Genomic DNA, 20,187 nt, shown 5'->3' with positions numbered 1-20,187 from the left:
TCTCTGAGTCCACTGTTATTGACTATTTAGACTATCTATCAATTATCCTATTAGGAACGAGAGGAGAGAGAGAGAGAGAGAGAGAGAGAGAGAGAGAGAGAGAGAGAGAGAGAGAGAGAGAGAGACTTCCTCCAAGTGCAGGTGCCGGTTACCTCCCCCCCCCCTCCCCACGTTGAGTGCCTCAGAGACTCACATGAAATATTTTTTCCCTATTTGAAACCAATAATGCATATAGTGTTTAGAAAGTAAAGTGCAGGTGAAAAGGTCTGAGGCCTACTTTTAACAGATAAATTGTTCGTTTGTTAAATTGTTCTTTCAAGATTGTTCAATTGTTGTCTAATAAATCGATAGATAGAGCAACAGATAGACTAGATAGAGTAAGCCAAATATGAAGGCAGTAAACAAAAATAATAAAACAACAGTGCTGTAGCTCTCATCTACAAGTGGACTTCTCAAAAGCTCAGATGCGTATTTTTGTATAAATATCTGCAGACAAAAATACAACATGGACCGTTGGCATTTCTGTGCAGCACTGCAGCGTCTCGTTATAAAGAGAATATAATGTATCGGCCTGGCTCCAATATATTCCATATTTTGTTATTTTCCCATTCCCATGTGACATGTTCTGCACCAGCCTTTAAAGCATCACAGATCTTTGTGATGAGGAGTAAGGTATTACTGTCTGGAACCACGAAGAGAAGGATACAACAACCAGACCAATGAACCAGACAGATGGATATTCAAACATGCTATGAGGCCGCTGTCTGTCTTGGCGTGTTTTACACTCTGCGGACGCCATCTTGTGGCCAATGGCTCTAAATACAAAGACGCAACGACAGTTGTTTCATCCAGAGAGAGCATGCGCCTGAACAATCAGCTTGAAGAAATATTTAAGCAGATCAGTCAAATGTGATATCTATCTATCTATCTATCTATCTATCTATCTATCTATCTATCCACATAGTTGAGAAGAACAGATGATATTCACAGATTATCAAGGCCTATTTTTGCTCTTTATATTGCATTAGTAGTTTTTTTCTTCCACAATCGATCAAGCTATATTGCATCCGTTCTTAAGTAGAAACATGCTTAAAGAGATACCCTTGTGTTGTTTGTAGAGTAACATAATAAAAAATGCAGTTTTAGTTTATTAAAAGTAAAAATTAATTTAGATTTCAAAGATATCAAAATAGTCAACCTTGCAGAATACTGGTGCAAAATATCAATCAATGAAATAATATCAGCACAACCCAAATCCATCCAACTCTATGCAGTTTTATAATATGTTATTTAATAAAGTCAAAATAAGACAACACGAAAAACAATTTTCAGATACATTTTTAAATAACTTTATTCTGTAAGAATTCTCAAATGTGTTTTAAGAAATTCAAGGAAGGTTTCAGTTTTTATACAATTCCTCTTTGAATAAAATATGATTCTTTTTCAGATTGCATTGGGTTGCTTTCAAAATGGACACCTGAAATTATCTATTTACAAAAGTAATCTGTTAACAATTCTATTAGAATTCATGTTGACAGTGTCCTCGATGCTTCGTCTCACGACTCCGCCCTCCCAACAATCTCAAAATACTTTTTTAAATTCAATTTACAATGTTTTGCTAGGTACAAAATATGCTGTTTTATAATTTGAATCAAGTCTTTTTTTAATTCCATCTTCATATCGCTGATAATGTGGGAGTATATACAGGGGGAAGCGGGGCGACTGGTGTCATGTGATCTGATGCGGAGCCTCCAGCATCTCCATCAGGAAGGTGTCGATAGGCGTGTCCCCAATCAGCTTGAAGAAGAACAGGTGCTCCAGACACTTTAGGCCGATGGAGCGCAGGGCGGGCAGACGGAGTAGCAGCTTGGCAAACCTGCGAAAACGGATGAGTGCCATCATCATTTTTATTACGTAGAAAAGCATTATCAGGTTTACCTTTCAAAATCTGTAAAGTTGTATCCCATTTAAGAATATACTAAGACTTTGTTAACAAAACATTAAACGTGACTTAAGTTACTAAGTCACATTCTGTTCTTACAACGGGTTTGTGTTTTGATGTCACTTTGTCAAACTATGCAAAAACTCTTGAGTTTATTAACAAATATTGTATTTAGTTGATCCAATACCATCTACAACTTAAAAATCCTCCATATATTTGAATTCATCTGTAGTTTAAGTTCAAGATCAAAGCCAAACAACTTTATTAATCCCACAGGGGGGCAATTAGTTAAGAGCAAGAAGTACACAACTCAAAACACACACAACATCCAACAACCAGAAGGTGCACCCAGAAGCTGAATACATAATAATAAAATGCCAGTAGATTATGTGCAATACAACAGTGCAATATAAATAGCATGTGCACAAACCGCAGAAAGGACCCTACAGGTAATAAGTTAAGATTTATTTTTGTATTTTTTTTTGTTGTAATGTCAATTACAATTGGAAGTGTCCACAGCTGAACTAAATAAACTGTTTAGGCTGTCATTTCACCTCACCTGTTTAGCTCCCAACAGTAAACAGTTTTCTATAAGCAATAACACTACTGTACTATATCCTTATAAATCTAATGCTGTAGCAAGTCAAAGTGTTTACGTTATGTAATTATATAATTATGTGCACTCTTCACTGCTAGCTACAACCCAAAGTAGCGATTAAACACTGGTGTTTAATATCGATCGTAATGTAATGCATTCCCTACCTGCCCGGCTGGTCTGGGTATTTCTGTTTCGTGTACGATTCCAATGAGGCGTAAACCTTTTCCCTCAGCCCCTCAACCTCTGGTGGGTTTGAGAGACCTTTTGCATCTGAAACAAACACAAACTCACAGTCAGGCCAAATGTTGACACAGATAAAACATTAACATCCACATTATCTGAAAGTCCCAGTGTCTTTACTGGAAAACATACATTGGTGCATGGTGACATCTTTCCAGGCTCAGTATTATGTACTGTGTGTCAAATACATAAAAACATCATTGGACTGTCATGATCAAACTAAAAAGTGAATGTTTACAGTGTATCTACCTCATTTAGCAGATATTAAGAGCAAATCAAAATCCAGATAAACTCCTCGTCCAAGAAGGTGTTGCTGTCTAGTATATTGTCAAAGATTGAACAGTGACAGGTGGCTATACTGACCTGGGTTGAAGAGGACGATGGCTCGCAGGCAGCCGAGCTCTGTCTTATCCATGTGCATATCTTTCATTTTGGATACCAACTCTGTCAGGACTCTGCAGGAGATCAAATCAAATCAAATGAAACGTTAAAAGATAATGAACCAAAAACCCAAAATATATACTTTGACCCCATTGCTCATTAAATATTTAGCAAGATCCACAATAGTGACACCACAATTTAATATATCAAGGCACCTAAGACAACAGTAGCTGTCAGGCATTTGGCAAAGGATTTCCTTCCTCAGACCACAGAATAACTGTGATATATCTGCAGTGGTTTGATGCATTTTACTTGCATTTCCACCTAATGACAGTAGACAGCACAACCAGCACATGGCTGGCAACATCACAATACTTGTTAGAAATAAAGGCAAATAAGCCTTGTTCTCAGTCTTACTACAGTTTTACATTATTTCATATTACTCGATATTTCTCTGTTGAGGTGAACAAAAGATCCTTGACTGGTCCCAGTCAAGGAAGGAGAAGAACAGCTAGTGAGGAAAACAATCAACAACCTAATTTCTTTGTCAGTGGGCAAACGTATAAAATCAGGGGATCAAATAATTTTTTCCCCCCACTGTACCTACCTATCAAAGATAGAGCCCACTCCAGCACTGTGGGCGCTGCTTCTGTGGACGTGGAGGCCCGTCGCCAACAGGATGCCATCTTTTACCGTGACTGAGCGATGCGAGAATGAGGCGATAAGGAGCTCGTTCCAGCCTGGATGCAAAAAACGAACAACAGTGACCTCTCCATCCTTTTGTCCCTTCCTTAAAGTCAATATCAGGTTTGTGTAAATGATATGTGACATCGTTTCTGTGATTTGCCAGTGTGCCCCTGTTTTACTTAAAGCTAGACAGACTCTCATTGGGTCTGTCGTGCGGTTTCTTCCTCATGCAGGCCTGTGTGTGAAATCTCTCCCCAGCAGAGGTCAGCGTTGGTGTTACTGCAAACCCCACTGTTGGGACTTGGCAAATGGTCCAGTTATATTTGGTTTCGCTGCTCCATTAAACTAGATGGCAAAAATGTGTTGAGCAAATGTAAAAGACTTAAATAGACTGCCTACCCGGGGATGAATTACTACCCTGAAGGAAATACTACACTCCCATGAGGACAATAGATTGTAGAAAGGCCTGATTATTGTGGTGTAGAAACATATGGGTGTGTGTGTGGTTTTTTTTGTTTTTAAAAAAATAATAATGTGCATCTCCTCCATGCACTTATAGGTGTGTGCACACTTTTGCTGCAGGCATGGGATTGTGGGTGTGTGTGTGTTTGTGTCTACCTGCTCGTAGTAGGATGACCTGGTCATCAAGGGGGAGTTCAGAGAAGTGAGGGATCCGTTTGGCCCACTCCACCAAGGTGAAGAGCTGTTTGTCTGCTGCTTGGCAGATATTGGTGACAGGGTCGTTGGTCTGGACAGGAACGAGGAAGAAGAATGCAAAAACAATACAGTCAATAACTGTGCTGGTAAGCTCCTTCGTGACATGTAAACTTGTCAAACAGCAGTTCTCAAGCAGGTGCAGCTGTGGGTAATTTTGGGTGCCTTGTAAACCAATTTCCTCTCGAGACTTGTGAAAGCTTTAATACAAAGAGATCAGTACGATGCAATCTAGTTCAACATTACAAGTTTCGGGTGGTAGGATTTTTTTGTGAGTTGTTGTGCTGAAGGCGGGGGGGGGGGGGGGGTTTAAATATTGCAAGGGATACTATATGATAATAAGAAATGATTCAGAGCAACTGTCAGAAGACAATGGCAAGAGTGCACTGATAGTAGCTTGTTTCAGTTATGGAGTAACACCCTGGATTCATTCCCAGAACGTGACAACTACTCATCAGGACAACATACTGTAATTAAGCAGCACATTCTTTTTATACAGCTGCTCCTACATCTGTTAGGTGCCACCTCAGCCTCCTGATAAAAAAACAGTGAATAATACTTTGTGGGTTTGGACAAGTTAAGCTCAGTGTCTCAGTGTAATTCTTACTGAGTTGCTGGGGCTGCCGTCACTGTACGTCTCTGTTTTGGGCTCCACAGCCAGCTCAGCATCCAGGATCTTGTCCACAGGCATTTCCTCATTGAAACTGCTGGTAGATTCCACCTCGCTCTCCCCCCGCTCCTTCCCACGCTGCCTTTCTTCCTGCACCGCTGCACACACACCCACACACACAAACAGATACATTTGAGGTCAAAAACCCCATGCGTATTGTAGGACTATAGAGTGTCAGACAATTCTACCAAAATTTCGGTAGAATTGTACGGCTCTAGAATTTAAAATAAATGTCTGCAGTGTTGAACGATGCTTTTCCCCACAACAGGCATTTGTAATGATGGTTTTGTGGGATTGAAGATATAAAAGAACACAAGCCAGCCGCTCGTGCCCAGATCTTAATTGAGCATCTCACAGATGCACACACACACCTTCTCTCTTCATGCCCATGGCCAGGCACTTCTGGTAGCGACAGTATTGGCAGCGGTTTCGCTGCCGCTTGTCAATCAGGCACTCCTTGCTGTCTCGACATGTGTAGGTAAGATCTTTACGGACGGTTCTCTTGAAGAAGCCTTTGCATCCCTCGCAGCTGTACACGCCGTAGTGCTTTCCTGTGGAAACAGAGTCCCCAAATCAGTACTGCTTTGAGCCGGTAATGTGCCTCTATCTCAGAGTACATAAAAGGTGGACATACATTCAAAGTGCTTTACATAGGCAAAGAAATCCATTAGAATGATATTCAAAAACAATAAGCATTAAAAGCCATGATGAAATCAACTAATTAACTAATGAGATTTAAAAATTACATAAAATTTAATAAAACACATAAAATTTAATAGAATGCAAATAGAATAGACCAGAAATACAGTCTGAGTGTAGTTACAGTTTTGCAATAAGTTGTAAGTGTAACAGAGGAAATGCAGTAAAGAAACCAATCAATCAAAGTCATAAGAGTTTTTAATTTAGATGTGAACGTGTCTACAGTTGGGGCACGTTTGAGGTCATCAGGAAGTTGGTGCCATCTGTGTGCAGCATAGTAGCTGAAGGCAGCTTCACCCTGTTTGGTTGTGACTCCAGGTTCTCCCAGCTGACTGCTTCCTAAAAATCCAAGGGACCTACTGGGTGTCTACTCTTCAAGGAGATTATGCCCGAGATTATTGAGTGATTTATAAACCAGCAGCAGAACTTCAAAATATTTTCAATAAGTTCTCGTTAGAACTCTGGCAGCAGCGTTCTGAATGAGCTGAAGTTGTTCGTCTTTTGGGAAGACCAGACAAAGAGTCTGTTAACACCTACCCTGCTGGAAATGAAGGCAGGAACGAGTTTCTCTAAATCTGGACATGAGACCTCTTATTCTATGTGATGATAAAATACTGATTTAGTTGTTGCCTTCACTTGGCTGCTGAAACTCAGGTCTGAGAAGATCTATAACTTCATTTGTTCCTCCTCGTTGGCATATACAATGATTTCTGTCTGTTTATTTAGTTGAAAGAAATGTAACTGCATCCAGCTGTTCACTTGCTCTAAGCATTGATAGAGTGAGTGTAAGGGACTACAGTCACTTGATGAAAGAGTTAAGTAAATCTGAGCATTGTCTGCATAGTTGTTATAAGCAATGTTATTATATTATATGATGTACCAAAATTGATGTTTTACTGAAATCAGTATTCCGACAAATATCATTTAACACCTTTACCAGTGCAGTCTCAGTGCTGTCATGTGGTCTGAAGCCAGACTGAAGTCTGTCCAAAATGCCATTTACATTAAAAAAGGGGGTTGAGTTGAACAATAATCTTCTTCTCAATAATTTTTCTAATAAAGGGAAGATAAACTTCTGAAAAAGCTGTTATTACGATGCTTCACTAAGTCCTCCAGAGTTTTAGTATTGATTTATTTTAATTAATTATTTAATTTATGGCCACATTTATGGCTAAATGTGTTGGGGGAATTAGTTAGCTCCTCAACAGTGGTACAATTAAGGGGCAGTGGTGATATAAAGGTTAGAGAAGCAAGTTTGTGACTGGCAGGTCGTCGGGTCGATTGCTCCTCCCTCATTACCACCCTAGGGCCATTAACCCCAACTGCTCCAGAGGAGCTGCTCAGTGGCCAGCAGATCAGACTGTGATTGTACTGGGCAGCTTCCAGGTGTGAATATGTGAATGTGGTCAGACTGTTACTGCAAAAGAGAGTCTTGCTCTCAGTGAAACTTCCCTGCATAAACAGAGGTTTAAAAAAAAACACACAAGTCATAAGAATTGATGATATTCCTGTTGATTATGTTAGAGAAAAAGCTAGCCTTTAAATAAATAACCAGTAAATATTAATTTAAACATGTTTAAAGATGTAGTGAATCTTAAGATTATCTTTTCTACAATTGTACTCAGATTTCCTGCATTCTCTTTTCTGACTTGTGACAGCTAAGGTGGTTCTCCACTGAGCTTTCTGCTCGTCAGAGATGGTCTTTACCTTTTCAGGTGTAATGGTGTCAATAACTTTCAGAGTTTTACAGTCAAAATTATCAAAGAGCAAATCAACATTGCACTGATAAACCTGACAAGTCACCTTGAAATCAACCTGTCTTTGTTATCTTTCCTTCATCTTGGTGGTGATGTTTGTGGTGAGTGGGAGAGTAAAATTTCTTAGCCAATTCCCCATCATCAACCTCTAACATTACCTGAGGAGCGGTCCCCGCAAATGGAGCAGATGTGCTTTGACATTCCCCCGGGGCTCGTACACTGGTAGTTGATGTTTCCCAGGTTCTGTAGGCCCGGCGGAGGCTTGATGTCCTCTGAGCTGCTAACACTGTTCATAGAATTCATCTGAGGATAACAATAAGACAGAAGAGAGAACAGAGACAAAGCGTTGAAGCTGAGGTGACCAGAACTGAACGAAACAGAGCAGAAAAGGAAGCAGAGGGGAAGTAAGAGTGAAAAGTGTTAGGCCGTCTCATGACACTCCCCCTCCCCTTCCTCTATTTTCTCATTTTGTCTTCCGCTCACCAATATCTTTTTTTTCTCCACACCCACACACTTTATTGTGAAAGTGTCTCAGGGTATGATCACATGCTCAGTTAGTGGGTGGGGCACAGACCTCTGACTGAGACTTGTCATACAGGTTTTTTAATGTTTGTTGACAGGGAGAGCGTATGAGAAGTGTCACGTGTGCAGAAAGAGCAGTTCTCCAACACTAACAGCAGAGTGTGCTCCAGTGTAGGGTCTTCCAAAATTTCCTAAGAATGAGTGTGTTTGAATGGGTTTTTAGACACTGAGACTTCTAATCAACACACAGTTTGTTTCACCAGTCCAAATATTTGGTATATGGTAAATGGACAATACTTGTATAGCGCCTTTCTAGTCTTCCGGCCACTCAAAGTGCTTTACACTACATTTCACATTCACCCCAGTCACACACATTCATTCAGAGGCTACCATTCAAGGTGCCAACTGCTCATCAGAAAGAAACTAATCATTTACACGCACACACACACACCAATGGCACAGCCATCAGGACCAATTTTGGGGTTCAGCACAAGGACACTTCGACATGTGTGCTGGGGGAAGCCAGGGATCGAACAGCCGATCTTTCGATTAATGGGTGACGTGCCCTACCTCTAAGCCATGTTGCATTAATTATCAGCTTCCATAATGGTGGTTCCAGGGGGGTCCACAACAATGCAAACCTTATTTAAAGGGACTTTGATGCCATGAGACATTAAAATCTCATATGTAAACTCCAGCAGCCCTGTGAGACATAAAGGTGTGAAAAACTCACTGAGGTTCAATTAACTCAGGCCCCATCCACACTACTCCATTTTAGTTTACAAAGGGAGAATTAAAACGAATACGATCTCCATCCACACCAGCGTTTTAGCTGTGTTTTGGAGTTGATCTCCGTTTACATTAAAACGACACATCTATTGGCCGTTCAGGTACACTGGGCATGCGCGTGCCAGTGTAAACAGGAAGCAGATGGTCTTTTCCTAGTTACAGAAGATTTGGCGAAAGAAAAAATAAATACAGACAAAGAAGGGTTTTTTTTATGCACCAATAAGGAGCTGGGACTGTTACTGAATGTAACACAGGACTGTGGCGGCAGAAAACAGACTGGGAGTCCTTGCAAAGTAAATTACCTGCCTACTCATTAGTGTGTTTTGGGGGAGTGGCTTTAGACAGAGGCCTGAAGAGAGGGGGTAGGGTTTCTTTGGTTGGATACTTTCAAAATCTAGCGGGTCTTGCTGGTTTCTCCAGCGTTACCTAACACAGCTCTAAGAGGTTTATTAGCTCTACTGAGTAGTCTACTGAGGCCCCATCCACACTACTGCGTTTTCGAATTAAAACAGAGACCTTTTGCTACGTTTGCTCCTCCCGTCCAGACTACAACGGCGAAAACGAAGACCTTAAACGGAGAAGTTTAGAAATGCTGCCGACCCCGTTTTGCGTTTCAAACTCCGGGGGGCGTTTTAGTGAAGACAGGCCAAAACGGAGGACTTTAGAAACGATGATGCAGCCGCTCCTGCTCGGCTCTCTTATTGGGTCTTATAAGTCATGCAAAGTAGAAACACGATGCTACTGACCAGATTTTTGACATGGTATTTTTATTAAAATATTGTGTATTGTGCAAATAACACTTATCTTCCTACACTTATAGCTTACTGTGTACGTCGCTGTAGACAGGAAGGTGGGCCGGCCAATCATTTCATTCGGCCTGAAGGAAATGATTGGCCTGCTTATTGCAGTCCTGTTTTTTTTCACTTTTGTGTCAGAGCAAATGTTACAAAAATGCTTCTGAAATAACCTACCCTAGCTTTAAATGAGGGGTAAAACATGTCCGAGCAACAAGTCTACTTTCCTTTGACTTCTGCATAGCTCTCTCGCTCTTATCATCCTTGTGCCCTTTGACCCTCTCCCGCTGCACCCACGCCAGGGTTGCATATTTGTGCTGTGCATTTTTGTTTGTTTAGTTGTTTATGTGCAAACATCTGTCCTGGAAACAACAAGGTTGACCTACACATGCTCTCCTGTCCTATATATTTGATGCAGCATGGCATCCAGGACATCCTTCCCACAGCCACCTCAGGCTCTTCCTATCATTTATTTACAATGTGCACTCTCTTCTGAATATCCTCTAATGGCAGACTGAACTCAGGCCCATGAGCTTACAGCAGAGGAGTGTATACAAGAGATTCTTTTTTTGCTGTCTTTCAGCTTTCCTTGAGCTCACAAGTTCTCTACACCATATAGCCTCCTTATCTCACAGTAGATGGCCTAAAGGCAAACCATCCCACTTGAGTATTCCGCCCCCTGCGTACTTGCGTCATGTGAGTCACTGGTGAGCAGCTATTCCTCTTCAGTGCACAATTCAACACAATTTTCACAAATAATTAATTTCATACATGTATGGCATGAAAAAATAACTGTTATTAATAAGTTGTCAGCCATACATGCTGCTTTAGACAGACAACATACTGCTGTAAAAAAAAGCCTACGAGCTCTGTATATGGATTATTGATGCATCATTCATTCTTTATACAACACATGATAGTAAGAACACACTGCATCATACATGTTGCCTTTAATGGCCCATACATGCATCCCTGCTATTTAGAGATGAGCTTTTATCTCTAAAATGACCTTTTAACAACGGAATCAGTCAATTAATCAATGAGTTGATGGACAAAGAATTAACAGGCAGCTTTTCTGATATATAGATAAATAAATAAATAATTTATAAAGAAATGTCACAAAATCACTGGTTCCAGGTTCTAAAATAGCAATATTTGCTGGTTTTCTTAGTCTTTGATGATATTTAACTAAATAAAATACAGGCACTTGGATATGTCAACTTTGGTTTAAGTAAATTGTTATGGGCATTTTTTTAAACACTTTTTTTCTGACATTTCATGGGCCAAATATATAATCCGTTAATTGAGAAAATATTGATTAATCAATACTGAAAAGCTAACGCTCTGAAATTGATATTAGGTATTTTAATATACAATGGTATACCAACTGAATATTAAATCTGAGTTTTGAATGTTTTCTCTTGCTAATGTTATAGGTTTGTTTACAACTTAACAGCAGTAAAATAGTTCAGAAAATACAAATACAAAATACTTTATTCAATATGACTAAAACTATGTATCATCATATAAATGTAAATATAATAATAAACAAAAGAAAATACTTATCAGGGTTACCAAGGGTTGATAAGAACAAAAAGATAACAGAAAACATAAATATGATCAGAATGGATGTATCACTTTAATACTTGTTTGTTCATGCTTCGGTCAGCCCAGCACTGCTCATGAACTTCAGTTCACCCATGAAAACAGTATGAGATGTTACATGACACAATAGCGAGCAGTGAAAATATTACACCATACAGTCGTATGGACCCCGACTGTCCCTGAAGGCACAAATCCATACTGCGATTGTATGTTATGGTCTGCTGTGCCCTGCAGCACTGGCCTCAATCCAGCCTCTGAAGCACTCTGTGTGTGTGTACATGTGTGTTTCTGTAGTGAGGCTGATCATCAAAGCACTGAGCTTCGTTGGGCTTGTAGTTTATTCAAGCGACCACTTAAAGAAAGCAGCTCCATTAGCCACGTCTCTCGTAGTCATTTGCGCCAGAGAGAAAAGAAAGCAGTCTTGTGGGTGTTTCTGTTTATTATTTACTCAATCAAAAAGATGAACATAACAGCAAAAGGAGCATGAACAAAGTTTAAATACTTGTATAATATCTGAAATGAAACTATAAAAGGAGACGAAGGCTGGCAAGGATAGGCGAAGAGAGGGGAAATGGCGAGAAAATGGGGGCTGCTTTTTCTCCTTTTCCTTTCTCTCAGTAATCCATTAAAGGGCTAATAGTCAGACTGCATCTTAAGTCCTCTCGCATGACAGCAGTAACAGAACTCAGGGGATGACCTTTTGGGGCGAGAAGTTTAAAGGTCAGCAGAAGGGTAGGGGGGAGAGAGGAAAGCCAAGGTATTCCAGCCAAACACATTGGATATGGCTAACCTTCAACCTCCTGTCCGCTGTCCAAGAATGAGAGGCACATGATCAACCAAAGAACATGATAGTTCAACGCAGACGGAGCTTGCCAAAAGTAGTAATTTGAAAGAATATGAACCTCTGTTGATGAAGTTAAGACCTTAGGGGAGTGCAGCGATGAATAGAAGGTTATTGTTGAAGACTTGTCTGTAATTTAAAGACATGGACTCTGTTTCAAACCTTCATATTACAGGTTTTCACCAACTGGGGTGTTAGCTTAGCTGAAAAGTAAAGGAATGGTAAAGGAAAGCTGACAAACCAAATGGGTGAATTAAAACATTTTATCACAACTGGAATGGCACAAACATCATAATGTGAACACAAACCTTCTATTAAGACATTGCCCATAGCTATCTGACAACCATCAATACACCCACACATTTTCTCACCTGTGGACTGCTGAGTGGTCCAAAGTTCATGTTGGGGGTGGACGGCAGCGATACAGAGGGCGAGCCCAGAGAAGATGTAATGACGGGGTAGGGCGAGGCCAGGCCGTTCATCGGCGAGCCCAAGGAGGACATGGGGGACGGTAAGGGCCTGGAGGTGCTGATGACTGACGGGTGGCCCACCATGCCACCCATGTGAGAGGGATGGGTGTGGACCGTGCTCATTGGCCCTGTAGAGTCTGGAGGAGAAGGAAGAGTGTGTTATAAGGAATGAGGAGACACAAGATAAAAAAGATTTACACTAAGTCAGTGGATGAGACACCTAACACAATCGAATTGCATCCATTACAACAAACCCTGTCTTTGTGAAGCTTATAATTTTCAGGTCATTTAAAGGCCATGATTAGTGGTGGTATTATGTTGGATTGCGCTAAAATAACAACTTTAGCCTCATGAATTACCTATTGAACTGGGACCAGTAAATGTTATAATAATGCATCAAAAATAAATCATATTGCTTAAACCTGCATTAATTTTTGGCCAGTTGTGGCCAGCACAACATGGTGTATACACGGACATATTATCACCATATGAAGTTGCTATGGCAAACACTGTTAGATAATAGTACCTTATTTACACATCCAACAGACATGCAGCAAATTTATTTTTTCATTTAGAGTTGTGCCTTTTTTATCTTCATCAACTCCTGAGAAAAATGTCTCTTTAGCTGCTAAATGCTAAATGTATTCTATCGGCTGTTTGATGCTGGCCAGTTGTTACAGTGAGTTTATCAGAGCATTTAAACTGAAAAAAGTTGCCTGCTTTGCTGGAAACAACACTGATGAGCGCCATGACAATGAAACCGAAACAATGAGCTGAAAGATGCTAAAATGCTCAGTAGAGCTGCAAAGTTGAGCGCTATTATCTGTGTTCATCAGTACAAGGGGGGCATCTGGTTTTAATTTTAAAAAGTGTCCATTGTTATTACAGTAAAGAAATATTGACTATAGCAGCTTTAAGATCTCTCAAGAATAAATTCACAACATAATCACTTTTGAATGAGTGGACCAGCAGCTGACAAGAAATAATAGTAAGAGTCATCTAAATGATTACAAATGTAAAATATCCTGTATATTGGGAAATGACAGTATTGTACATAAACACATTTCCATGTTAAGTAAATGTGGCTGTTGTGTAAATATGGCTACACAGAATGAAGCCCGTCTGACTTTGGTCACAAGGTGCTGACTTTGCTTTGCATCCAGTGATGCAAACTGACAGGCTGGTATTTACATAGATGACCTACTTAGAAAAGCTGTCACTCATCTGGGTAATAGGGCGTGGTGTGTAATTTCATGCATGTGCTGTAGCTGTGAGTACATTCGTCAATCATCAACACAAAATACTAACATACACATACATTATGAGGACCAACTGAACAGACAAATGCCACAGGCCGTCACAGCTTGTTCTCATACGGACAGATGCAATAAGCAGCACCTCTCTGGGCTAATGTCGATGACTCAAAGAAATAAAAAAATGTTACTGATGAAGAGTGACACGGCATCAAATGCACATAAACATTTAGACTAATCTGAATACTAAGAAAATTCAAAAGCTTCTGCTTGCGTGCAAAATCCCCCCACCTTTACACACACACACTCAACACAGTGTGATGCTGGGCCTAATGCCACCATTCTTTGTTAAATGTCACATTTCTGTGTTTGTGTGTGTGTAAAGGTGGGCAGTGGCATGATGCCCTGACACGCAATGAATAGCACCTGTGTTTTGGTTTCTTAAAAGATGCACATAATGGAAATTTCTCTATTTCTACCTCAAGGCTCAACAGGGTGCCCATATTTCGCTGTTTTGAGGCGGGAACCAATAGGCTACATCCAGGGTCTGAAATGAACTGTATTTTTTTATCTGCCACTCAGATTCTTTTTCTATTGTAGCATTCAGTTAATTTAGTCATGATTTAGTGTAAAGATACAGTATTTACCCCAAAGCATTACATGCATGTTTGCATGGACAAAGAACCAATGTCTTTCCGTTCATAACAATCCCTCCACCTTACTTAACATTTACAAACAACCAGGTATTTCAAAAGGTACCGCAGACAAGGAACACAAAGCACACAAGAACCTAAAGTTCACCAAAGTGTATTGCCGTAAAACTTTGATTAATAGCCCGGGCTTTTATATGCTAAAATGACTGAATTGACCCTACCTATATTTGGGACAGGCCTTTAATTCCTTTTGCACAAAACTGAAACTATGAAACAGTTTATTTATATCAAACAGTATAAATATTACTTGTGTAAAAATATTATATCAAATAATATCAAATACACTAATTCCTTTGCTCTAGCTCCGACAGACTGCTTATGCACTTTTATTTTGTAGTCTGCAACATAACGAAAACAAACATACCCAAAAACAAGGTGCAGGATGAGAGAAGTGTGGCAGAAGTTAGCAGACAGAGAGTGATGGATTTCACATGACAGGATTCACAAAATGGATACATTTTTATAAAAAGCTGTTTTGATTCTTTTGATCGGTGAACCCTTACAGGCAAAAGGAATATAAATAATCACGGATTATTATTATCAGCGCTTCAAAGGTAATGGGAGTCTGCACTTTTGTTCTTTTTATCTCTTCTACCATGCCAGTTACACTGCTAAATCTATAAGAATCAGAGTTTGGGGCTGGTTGTTTCAGTTAAATTAACTGAACGATTGAATTGTAGAGAATCTAACCGATCTAACGATGTGTCCATACTGACATATTGATCATAAGTTTAAACATTAATATTTGTATTAACAATCTAAGCAGCTTAGAAGCAGCTTAGAAGCAGCTTAGAAGCAGCTTAGAAGCAGCTAAAGCGTGCGATCTGGCAGGGTTTAAGAGGTTTTATACAACCAAAGAACTTATATAAAAACCAGACCAGGCCTGCATTTATTTGTCAAAATGTGTTTCCACACCAGGCCAGTAAACGGGGTAGGCAGCTATTTGGGACTTGGCTATTAATTGAAGTTTTAAGGTATACACAAATAGGCTATTTATTAAAACTGATTGTTGAACAGTGGGTTTTGTACTGAGCACCGACTGTAGCAGCTGTGTGCTCAATAGAAAAACCACCAATGAATGAGTCATTATCTCAGTTCAAATCGCCACAAGAATCCAACCAAAAAAATACTTATCTGGATCCAAGCAACCAAACAAAAAGTTGGCCAGTGAAAATAAAATCAAATGACGCCTCTTAAACATGCTTAGTAATTCTCTGAAAACAGTTTCCTCCCATAGTCTGGTCGATGCTGCTGGCAAGCTAATCGGCTGCCACTCATGATGGATTGAGCCTCTTCCACTGGTGAGTTTGGTTTGAAACTGTTTGAAGTTTTCTCAGCTGAGTGCTGGCTGTGTGTTGTGTGTGATGCAGGCACGTGCACCGATTGCCACAAGCTAACCTTACTACATGTGTCTTTCTCTTGTGCATTTTCCCTGTCAGCTGAAGTGGTGATTTTACCCGCCAATGCCAACAATTTACCTTCATTTGGCGGTTTGTGGGTGCTAATTTTAGACCCTAGATCACAAGAATCTCAGCTTCTTTCCTTTTGAAAAATCCATCGTTTTAACTTAAAAAATAAATCTTGACAGTTGACCAATAGACAATAATGCAATCTCTTGAAAATCCATTTTATATATGCAAAGATGCACTGTTGTGGTTCAAGGCCCAAGCAAAGTAAGCTTCCGAAAAGTTGCTAAAGACAGTTAGAGTAAAGTAGAGTTAAACTGCAGTTCCACATTTAATTTGCTCTAAGATCTGAATGAGAGATGCTCCAGCTCTCCATGGAAGCTAGACCCCATTGATCTTTCTTTAAAACCTATCTGAAGACTCACTTTTATAGGCTTGTTTTATGTAATGATCTCCTATCAAAAGGTCCACTTCACCAATTCTCAACATCAGCTCTACGTATCTGTTAACGTTACACATGCTTGTTTGTGTCATTATACGTATATGTTGGCAGTGATGTAGTCATTTGCTGAGAACTATCAAGAACATCTAGTGTAGCTTTAGCTGGTAAAGAGAGTGATTCTTCATATAGACTACACAAATAAAAGTTAACATTACATTTTCTCATTTGATCTAAGGGGAAGGCTAAATGCTAAAACCATCAGATAAAACATGGAAGAATTCAAGGGTTCTACTCGCCCATAGGAAGTGGCAGTCACAGGAACATGGTGTGTTCCTTGGTGTCTACTTCTTATAAATAGTTGCTTATGTTCACAAACAGTGTTTGGATTGTTTCTGCCTGTCATGTTTGATAAAGTGACTTTGCAGTTGGCAGACTTTTTGAAATAACTACTTGCAAAATACTTTGCAATAGTTTTAAAATGTTTCTGTGATACTTGACCTCTGGCAGCAATTAAGCACACATTAGTTTGTTCTCCACTGGATATGAGAAACATAAGCTCTATTTAAAGGAAACGGAGACATTGAGTAATGCAAGACAGTTGCTTTCAGATTTCATGGAATTGGGAAACAGAGAGGAATGTAACATTGTCTGCCTGGATGCGGCACTTTTTGCATGAAGACACACTCTAAAACACACAGCTGGCCATTCTCTCCCTCTCTGAATGCCAAGGAACAGATGTTGTGCAACTTCCTGTTTGGCACAGAGACTATAGCCCCCACCCCCTTTCTCACTCGCCCACTTTCTCCAGCCTTCCATGAGTGATCCTTTGGTGTGGGGCCTCCGTCTCGCTCCCACAGAAGTAACTGGATACACGATATATTGCAGTAAAATACAATTCAAAGGCACTAAGTTTTCAACTGTACACTTAGGCCTGTAATGCAAAATAAATCTACTACCTAGACTTAAATACTACAATGGCGGGAATGTGTTGCCAACTTTTTGGAGTGCAGATTCATCTATAATGGGCTTATGTAACAGACAGGCACTGTACATACAGAATGTACTGTGCCTGATTTTGTGCACTGACCCCTCTCTTTATGTGCATGTCAAATTCCCTTTGGGTCTCGTAAAGATCTGTTCTATTCTAAAAGTGCTGAGTAGGAGATATAACGGGGCTATCGTCACTCCAGACAAGAATTTGCCAGCATGCTCTCGCAGAAATCAGGACCACCAAGTATTCTGATTAGTATTCTGCCCAGGACAGACATAAAAGATGTCAAATAAAGGTTATATGTAGAGATTTGAAATGGTAAAAAGACAGACTGGTACGGTAGAAAAGCAGCAAGTTGAAGGCAAGAACCTGAACAGAATATTTACATTGCCGATGCCATGCAGGACAACATTTGGGACAGGCCAGACAAGTATTGATCATTTAAAACTAAACGCACAACTCACATTGTGTCTCCATTTTCTCATTTTGTCAGAAGCTTGAAATCAAGACAACCAAAGGCAACAGCCCAAAGCACAACTCAAAATCACTGTTTATAATCAATAAGGCACACACTCCAGAATGACCTTGTTCAGGTTTTAGAGATGTTCAAAGGCCATAATCTGCTCTGTTCTCAAACATGCATTTATTTTATGCTGCTAGTAACTAGTAGACCAATAATGCGAAAGTACTGCGGAGGTGAATAGCCAGTTAATTGATTTGTTGAAAACGTATTGACAACAATCCATTCATCAACACTTTCTGATTTCAGTGTTTTAAATGTGAGGATTTGCTGCTTTTCTGCCTGATTTTTTATCCTATCGAAAATATTTGGATGTTGGACTGTTGGTTGGACAACAGTCACTTTGACCTCAGAGAACCTTTGATGGGCAAAGTTTTCTGACATTTGACACCTGACGTCTCTGTCTTGGTGAAGTGCAAATTTCCTACAACATGACATTACAACTGCCTAAAACATAACCTGCATGTCTGAGACAAAACCAAAGACGAGTGCATTTCGTCCAGACCTGAGAGTCTTTGTGGCTACAGCACACTGGGGAGCAAAAAAGCACATGGACAGTCAACTGGTGGGATGCCAAAAAGGGAATGGCCGGCGAGCTGAGCATGCTTTGTGAAGGGAGTGTGTTTGTAAGGAGGCCAACATGTTCAGCGGAGGAAGCATAAATGGGACCAGAGCAGCTCATGGGGCCTATCCTCAAAAGACCCGCCTGAACCGGCTGTTCCATCTCCATTATATGTAAATCACCTCTACTTTGGAATTCAGAGAAAAATACATTAGCAAGCACTGGGAGGTTGTTATAGCCTAAAAAAACACGAAAAATCCTAAGAAACTTGCAGAATTCACACATTTAGTTCCAGTGCTTCCTGTCATTATCTGGTGAAACCAATACAGTGCTGCAGCAATGGAAGCATCTACTTGAGAGCAAACAAACAGACAAAGCAGTGAAGGGCACCTTTGACCGCTGGCGCCGCAAATCAAAGGTCGCTTGTTGCCAAACTCCTGAACCAAGTTCAAAAGAGATCTGCAGCGCCCACAGTTGCACTCACAGATCATTCCCAGAAATGACTCCATCGAGGGGACGGAAAACCTACAAAGTGAATCACCAACAGAACGGCATTAAAACAGTAGACCATCAAAGGTCGATTGAATTAGGGATGGACGACACCTAAAATCTACAATTAGATGTTAAATCGTCATGATGAATTGTCACAACAGAAATAACAGCAATGTTTGTCCTGATTCTAATTATAGTACGACCAGTTTCTGGACTGAACTGTGGGCTGATTGGTGTGTTGGACGTTGTAGTTATTTAACTATAATGTTATAGGATTCAGTTATTTGAGATTAAGATATTGTTATTATTATGTAGGCCATTTGCTGAATTCTGTTTATTAAATAGTAAATCTGGAGTTTTTCACAGACTACTGTACTATAGGTACACTGACACCACACATACAGTATTGGACAAGAGGGTAGTGCATGAATTGATTGAATGACAATAAATTCATCTACACCTACTTCAGTAATTTATTGATTGTTTAAGTCATGTTTTAAGAAAAATTGCAAACCATTCTCTGTCTCTTTCTCCATATACTATTATTTGCTGTTGGTTGGACAAAATAAGCATTTTGAAGTTGGGCATACTGGGCATTTGGACATTTCATGGAATAAACAGTATACAGTATACACAGTATAGATATACAGTACTGTAAAAACAGTATAGATAGATAGATAGATAGGTAGACAGATAGTTAGACGATAGATAGATATAGATATAAATAAGGCCGCGCATGTATCATACCGATCAAATGATCAATAGGTTTAAAGAAATATCACAGACCACAAACCCTCTAAATCCCTCACTGTTAATTACTGGGTAGTGGCTAGATGAAGCACTCCACTGTGTGAAATTCAATAAACCCATGGCCCCTAACTAATAATAAATGTGTATAATGGGTGGAGTGGGCAGAGAGGGATAAGTGACGAAGAGGGAGCAACAGATCCACTCCTGAACAACACAGGCAATATCTATCAGATTAGCCGCTATGAAGACGGAGCCCCTTTGTGTGCATCGATCTACTTAATACCTGCTTTGTATATGTCTGCATGTGTCTTTGTATGTGCATGTATCTTGCGACTGCATGCCCTCATGT

At 40.0% G+C, this 20,187-nt stretch overlaps 1 protein-coding gene across 2 annotated transcripts; it reads right to left on the bottom strand.

Annotated features, from left to right (window-relative positions):
- Positions 1-1,333: 1,333 nt before the first annotated feature.
- LOC119894714 (retinoic acid receptor RXR-gamma-B) lies at positions 1,334-12,846 on the bottom strand. Of its 2 annotated transcripts, none has more exons than XM_038707374.1 (9): positions 12,611-12,846; positions 7,847-7,991; positions 5,604-5,783; positions 5,170-5,342; positions 4,467-4,596; positions 3,769-3,901; positions 3,144-3,235; positions 2,705-2,810; positions 1,334-1,876 (listed from the first exon to the last, which is right to left on the bottom strand). In XM_038707374.1, exons 1-9 carry the CDS (start codon positions 12,830-12,832, stop codon positions 1,729-1,731), a joined length of 1,329 nt encoding a protein of 442 aa, XP_038563302.1. In that variant the 5' UTR covers positions 12,833-12,846; the 3' UTR covers positions 1,334-1,728. The 2 variants fall into 2 exon arrangements, with proteins under 2 accessions (XP_038563302.1, XP_038563303.1); XM_038707375.1 differs by having other exon boundaries at positions 5,170-5,330.
- Between the last annotated feature and the right edge of the window lie 7,341 nt (positions 12,847-20,187).

Source organism: Micropterus salmoides, unplaced genomic scaffold (assembly GCF_014851395.1).
Source record: "Micropterus salmoides isolate LMB-PRFRI ecotype aquatic unplaced genomic scaffold, ASM1485139v1 Ms_hic_scaffold_875, whole genome shotgun sequence".
NCBI classification, from domain to species: Eukaryota; Metazoa; Chordata; class Actinopteri; order Centrarchiformes; family Centrarchidae; genus Micropterus; species Micropterus salmoides.
Note: the sequence above shows the minus strand (reverse complement) of the source record. Positions and strands in the feature narration are given on the sequence as shown.

Excerpts from the sequence above, each read along its gene's own strand:
- LOC119894714 (XM_038707374.1), bottom strand. The coding sequence starts at position 12,832 with ATGAGCACGGTCCACACCCATCCCTCTCACATGGGTGGCATGGTGGGC. Across the intron at positions 7,992-12,610 it reads GACCACTCAGCAGTCCACAG|ATGAATTCTATGAACAGTGT; the intron begins GTGAGAAAATGT and ends TGTTATCCTCAG. Across the intron at positions 3,236-3,768 it reads GTGGGCTCTATCTTTGATAG|AGTCCTGACAGAGTTGGTAT; the intron begins GTAGGTACAGTG and ends GATCTCCTGCAG.